This window comes from Macaca mulatta, chromosome 20 (genome assembly GCF_049350105.2).
Source record: "Macaca mulatta isolate MMU2019108-1 chromosome 20, T2T-MMU8v2.0, whole genome shotgun sequence".
Classification (NCBI taxonomy): Eukaryota; Metazoa; Chordata; class Mammalia; order Primates; family Cercopithecidae; genus Macaca; species Macaca mulatta.
Genome location: NC_133425.1, coordinates 13,632,595 through 13,639,351, shown reverse-complemented (window position 1 = coordinate 13,639,351; position 6,757 = coordinate 13,632,595). Strand labels below are relative to the sequence as shown.

Genomic DNA, 6,757 nt, shown 5'->3' with positions numbered 1-6,757 from the left:
GGCGACAGAACGAGACTCCGTCAAAACAAAAACAAAAACAGAAACAAAAAAAACTTGTAATTAAAAAAAAAAATGTCTAGGTCTGTGGATTCTGCAGTGAGTCATTTAATGGGTTTAAGGCTTAAGAGTAACAAGGCATGCAAAATTCAACCAACCCTGGTCGGGTGCGATGGCTTATGCCTGCAATGCCAGCACTTTGGGTGGCTGAGGTGGGAGGATCTCTTGAGCCCGGGAATTTGAGACCAGCTTGGCCAACATGGTGAAACCCTGTCTCTGCAAAAAATTGAAATATTACGCAGGCGTGGTGGTATGTGCCTGTGGTCCCAGCTACTTGGGAGGCTGAAGCAAGGAGGGTCACTGGAACCCAGGAGTTTGAGGCTGCAGTGAGCTACAATTGCATCACAGAACTCTAGCCTGGGTGACAGAGCAAGACCCTGCGAAAGAAAAGAGAAGAGAAGAGAAGAGAAGAGAAGAGAAGAGAAGAGAAGAGAAGAGAAGAGAAGAGAAGAGAAGAGAAGAGAAGAGAAGAGAAGGAAAGGAAGAAAGGAAGAAAGGAAGAAAGGAAGAAAGGAAGAAAGGAAGAAAGGAAGAAAGAAAGAAAGAAAGAAAGAAGGAAGGAAAGAAGGAAGGAAAGAAGGAAGGAAAGAAGGAAGGAAAGAAGGAAAGAAAGAAAGAAAAGGGAGGGAGGGAGGGAGGGAGGGAGGAAGGAAGCAAGGAAGGAAGGAAGGAAGGAAGGAAGGGAGGAAGGAAGAAAGGAAGGAAGGAAATGAAATTCTATCAACCCGAAGACGTCTTGTCTAGAGGTGTGCCATAATTCCAAGTAGACAAGTGAGTTATCCCTGAAGTAACCCAATCAAAGAAAAGATTCTGACATGGCAAGTTTTTCTGGGTCAATTTAGAATCAACACACTCCAGAGATTTTGCCCTTGGGATATTAAAGCAGGTGTCCTGAGTTATTAGGCCCAGTGGGACTAGCATAAGCTGGGCCTTGAAATAAATTCACCAATGGCCTCTGTTGGGTGTCGAAGGTTCTGCATCTTGACTCAATCCTCCTTTGGAAATGGGAAGAATCACTCAGATCTGTCCTGAGTAGCAGCTAAGGTGGATTTAAGGGAAGTGTGTATGTCTTAGCCAAATGCAGAGAAAAAGAAAAAAGGAATCAAAGACAATCACAGGGCCAGGTATGGCCCCTCCTGTTACTCACACCTGTAATCCCAGCACTTTGGGAGGCCAAGGCAGGTGGATCACTTGAGATCAGGAGTTTAAGACCAGCCTGGCCAACATGGCAAAACCCTGTCTTTACTAAAAATACAAAAATTAGCCAAGTGTGGTGGTGGGCACCTGTAGTCCCAGCTACTCAGGAGGCTGAGGCAGGAGAATCACTTGAACCCAGGAGACAGAGGTTGCTGTGAACTGAAATTGTGCCACTGCACTCCAGCCTGGGCAACAGAGCAAGATTCGGTATATATATATGTATGTATAAAAGACAATCATAGTTCAACCAGCTTATTAAAAACTAATTAAAAGTTAAAAGCAGCACAGGCTAGAAATGGAGCTGTGGCCCCAAGATTGCTCATGACCTGAGCGGTCAGATCCACCCCCACCACGGGGAGCAGGACCATAAATCCGGTTAAGAGCCAGCTGGTGCACTCGTACCCGCTGGTCATTATTGGGCCAAGCCCACTAAGATGGTGTCTTTTATTCCCAAGCTTGTTTATGTGCAAACAGGGTTATGTTGAGGGGAGAAAAGCACATTGCTCAGTGGACAGAGGCTTCACAGGGGAAAGGTCCACCGCTGTAAGGAGTCAGCCCTGGGATTAGCAGGGGCAGATCGTCTCTCCAGCCTGGGGATGAGGGTGGACAGCATGAAGCAGACCCAGTTCCCTGCTCCAGAAGCGGAGGTTGCGGTGAGTCGAGATCGCATCACTGCACTCCAGCCTGGGAACAGAGTGAGACCTTGCCTCCAAAAAACCAACCAAACAACAACAACACAGTTCCCAGCTCCTGCACAGGAGAGACCCACGACATCTTCATGCTCTCTTTCTACACGACCCAACTCCAGAAAAACCCTCCCACTCCTCAGGGCTCAGCCTCATCTCGCTAAACTCGAATCCAGTGTTTTCAGGACTGGTGAGATTTGCTTTGTCTTAAGTTTTGTGTAACTGGGGGGCTTAAGAAGGGAGGAGGTGGGAAAGGAGTCAAGGCTGCAGGGAAAGCATGGAGCAATGTCTAACATGTGGTGGGTGCAATAATGGCTCCCACAGACGTCCACACTCAAATCCCCAGAACCTGTCATGACCAAAGGGACTCAGCAGATGTGATTAAGTAAAGGATCTTGAGATCAAGGGGGATTATTTTGGATGATCTGGGTGAGCCCAATGTGATCAAAGGGGAATTCTAAGAGGAAGAGGGTCAGAACCAGAGAAAAATGTGACTGTGATGACGGAAGCAGAGGGCTGAGTGATGTCTTTGAAAACAGAAGGCCACAAGGCAAAAATGAGGGTGGCCTTGAGAAGCTGAAAAAGCAAGGAATGAACTCTCTCCTGGGGCTCCGGAAGGAAGAGGCCTGGTTGACGCCGTGATTTTAGCTCAATGATGCTCATTTTGGACATCTGACCTCTGGAATTGTAAGACAATAAATTTGTTCTAGGTCCCTACATTTGTGGTGATTTGTGACAGCAGCAAGAGGAAACTAACATAGCAAGTGTTGACTCAACATTGGTGATAGGTTCTTGGAAACTAAGACTTTAAGCTAAATACAGTACTTTATGCCCTAGGAACCGAAGTCTTGTTTGTATCAATTTGTCCATGCTAAAGTTCATTTCATAACACAATACGTCATATTGCTTAAAGCTGCAGTTCCCATGCACCCCTGGATAATGTTAAGTCAGGATTTACCCCTGGACAATGTTAAGTCAGGACAGTGTAAAACCACAACCTAAGACTTTTCCTCATCCAAATCCCCTCATTTCCACCTTGTGCTACAATGGCGTTCCCTTAGCACAAGACGCACGCAGGTTCTGCGAAGAGGCTGTCACGGAACGGCCACTCCAGGTTCGTGTTTCTTGCACATAAGAATGTCTTATAATTTGATAATACGCTGGTTAGCAGCATGTTGTTTTATGACATTTTAGGACATTCCGAATGAGTCCCAAGGTTTGTATGAGCCTACGGGTCATTAGATTAAATCAATATATAATTTTCTCCTCTTTTCAAAAGAATTCTTATACTCCTTGCTACGAACAAGTATAGAGTTTCTGTCTGCCATGTGTAGCGGTTCAGCTCTACTTTTCCTCAACAGAAAAGTGAAGGACAAATATATTCTGGGCCTGGGATAAACTTGCTTTGTAATTGTTTACGTTCAAATCGAGCAGACCTTGGCGTGATCAGGTTTCAATCTGTTTTATACGTAGAAATCTACACACATGTAAACGTAAGGGTCGGGAACAGATTTCCCTATGAAATTCCCAAGCGCCAGGAGTGGGTTATGGAAACTCTTGCTCTGTGTTTCTGGGATAAAGGTCAAGGAAATCCTAGCACGGTACCTCCTGAAGACAGAAACTAGGGATTCGCCCCATATGGCATCTGCCACATGGCTTTGTCAAAAGATAGAAGGGCAGTCCTCATACTTCCTCATGAACAGCATCACCTAGAGGGCTTGTTCAACCCAGACTGCAGGCTCTCAGCCCCAGAGCTTGTGAATCAGCAAGTCTAGGGTGAGCCCAAGAACGTGCATTTCTAACCAGCTCCCAGGGGCTGCTGCTGCTGCTGCTGCTGGCTGGGGCCACACTTTGAGAACGACCATGGCAGAGAGATAGATCATGCTCAATACAACGCCCGATGTCTTACACGTCCTGAGAAAGGTCATCGCTCTACCTCCCAACCGGACGGTCCCTGCCAAACTGTTGAACACATACCGAAATTGATGATGTGCCTCTGTCTCCTTCTTGACTCTAAGCCAAAGGTTCTCCAGTTTGGCCGCAGAGTGCAATCTATTAGACAACTATTCAATAGACAACTATTCAACCCCTCTACGCCCAGGCCTCACTTCAGATAAATCAGAATGGGGATGGAAGTGGGCCACAGGCAGTCCTCAGTGGTTTTCAAAGCTCCCCAGGGGATCCAAAGTGCAGCCATGACAGAGAACCGCTTCCCTAAGCAAACATGAGGAGTGACATCATGATGCCTCCTGGCTGAAGCTGACCATTTGACAGGGCTCCAAGCCAGGTCTAGACACGGGTCTGTCTTCTCCAGGGCTGGACCCAGCCCTTTGCACAATGACACACAATTGGTGCCCAGTTAATGACTGCTGAGTAAATAATACTAATCAACCAACGAGCCTGCAGAGGGCTAGCACCTCCTTCCTCAAGAGTACCGGGATGAATACACAGAGGCAAACTGGGTCATCTTAAATCATTAGCCTTCACAAGGCAAATAAACATATAACAACAACAACAACAACAACAAACTCCTCCGAGAAAGTTCGACTCCACAGTCACAAGTTGAAGTGAACATCATGACCACGATGGATGAAAACTAGAAAAGCATTTTTCGGTCCAGAACAGGGGCTGGCAAACTAACCTACAGGCCAAATCCAGCTGCTATCTATTCTTAAAAATAAAATGCTATTGGCACTCAGCCATGCTCATTTGTGTCTGCACTGTCTATGGGGGCTTACACAGGACCTCTGCAGAGATGAGTATTTGCCTCTGAAATAGTATAGTCCCCAAAGCCAAACATATTTACTTTCCGGCCCTTTAAAGAAAATGTTTTCCAACTTCTTGCCCTAGAGAAATGAGAGGACATACACACACACACACGACGTAATGGTGACCGTCTTTAGGTGGTGGAATTATGAGTGGCTATTTCTTTTCTCTATTTTTTTCTTATATCCGCCAACTTTTCTTTAAGGAGCATGTGTTTTTAAGTAACGGACTAAAGAAGAAGAATAAATAATCCATTTTAACGCAGGCAGTGACAAGTGAGCTTCCCGGCGTGGGACGGTACCTTGTTTCCGATGGCCTTTTTGGGTGGGAAGTTGTAGGCCCTCACTTGAGGGTACTTGTTTTGTAACTTGTGGTGCAAACTCCTGAACTCTGTATACCGGCGATAGATGTTCCATTCATCGTCTTTTATCCGGATGTAGACCTGTCAAGAAAGAGACAGAAAACGTAAATTCCTTTTAAAACCCTTATTATAAAGGAGTAGGATTTCGGCAATGCTTTCCCCAAGAAAACCAGTTGCAGCAGGAGTCACATCTGTGTTACACACCACTGGATGCCCAGTTCCTGGCATAGAGCAGGGACTCATTGGTGCCGGCTGAACAGATGGCTACAGGAAAGAATGACTAAATCAGGCAAGTTGTGGGAACAACATACTGTATGCTATTTTCCCAATATCAACAGAGATCCACAGCCCAATTAATAGCAGAGATACATTTTCATGTTTCTGTCATGTGTGTATTGCAGCACTAACAGCTTGCCGGTGAGAGGCTAGTCAACCTTTGTGGCCACTTGTTTCCTCATCTGTAAAACAGAGCTGAAAGCAGCACCTCACTCCAAAGGTGGTTTGTAGAGCAATGCGCTGGTGCCTGGGACCACTCCGACCACCACAAAGACGAGGTGGAATTCAGTTTCAGAAAGAAGGGAGGGGGCCAGAGCTGAAATCTGCCCCACTACACAGAAGGCCATGTCCTGATGGGATAAGCATAACCGGGACATAGAATTTCTTCATTTTAATCAAGTTATGACTCCTTAGAGAATACTCTGGGGACACAAAATGTGAGGGCTGTTTCATCAGCTTTTTGCAGGCCTTAGCACCTTCCAGGGGCAAGTAGCGACTTCATCACAAGGAAAAATAGAGAAGGAGGAGAGACATCAATCCACTTTTTAAAATTACATGAGTTAAGAACAGCCCAGAGAGAAAAGTCCCCAGGGATAAAGGGCTATTGTAATTTATACTCCATGAATGTCAATACACATCTTTAAAACCTGTATGACCATGAACAGAGGCATCTCTAATGTGAGTGATAAATTCTGTTCCTACGTGAAGCCACCCATCAACTCCGAACACAGACATTATGTGTTCGAACTCTGGTATGGCGACCATAGAATGTCTCACATTATTCTCTGAACAGGAGGAAGGACTAGAGACTCAAATCACACCCAACGTTTCAATTAACGAATGGATAGATGTTTTTGATGGAGTGAGATGGAGAAACAGAATGCCTGTCAAGTTTACAGAAGTCCCGGGGTCTCTGATGACCTTAAGGAGCAATAATGTCATCCCATTATTGTCGACATCACATCACCAAACCTACAATCAGATCAGTTACTCAAGGCTTCTTCAACAAACAAGAAATATTCATCTCTAATTTGTTCAAGGTAACGTTTGAGGGGTCTTTGTATGAGCAGCTGAATGTAGTTCTCATCCTATATATATATATATATTTTTAAATGAGACAGTGTCTCACTCTGTTGCCCAGGCTGCAGTGCAGTGGCATGATCTCAGCAACCTCTGCTATTAGTGCTGCAATACACACATGACAGAAACATGAAAATGCATCTCTGCTATTAACTGGGCTGCGGATCTCTGTTGATATTGGGGAAAATTGCATACAGCATGTTGTTCCCATAACTTGCCTGATTTAGTCATTGTTTCCTGTAGCCATCTGTTCAGGTTCAAGCAATTCTCCTGCCTCAGCCTCCCGAGTAGCTGGGATTACAGGTGCCCACCACCACACCTGGCTAATTTTTTG

General features: G+C 45.5%; 1 protein-coding gene across 18 annotated transcripts in view; it reads right to left on the bottom strand.

The window, feature by feature from the left end:
* SNX29 (sorting nexin 29) overlaps positions 1–6,757 on the bottom strand; it is a 657,788-nt gene that overhangs the window by 161,771 nt on the left and 489,260 nt on the right. For all 18 annotated transcript variants that reach the window (XM_077987279.1, XM_077987283.1, XM_077987295.1 and 15 more), the window contains one exon: positions 5,008–5,148. In XM_077987279.1, the coding sequence (XP_077843405.1) occupies positions 5,008–5,148 (141 nt within the window). The remainder of the gene's footprint in view (positions 1–5,007; positions 5,149–6,757) is intronic.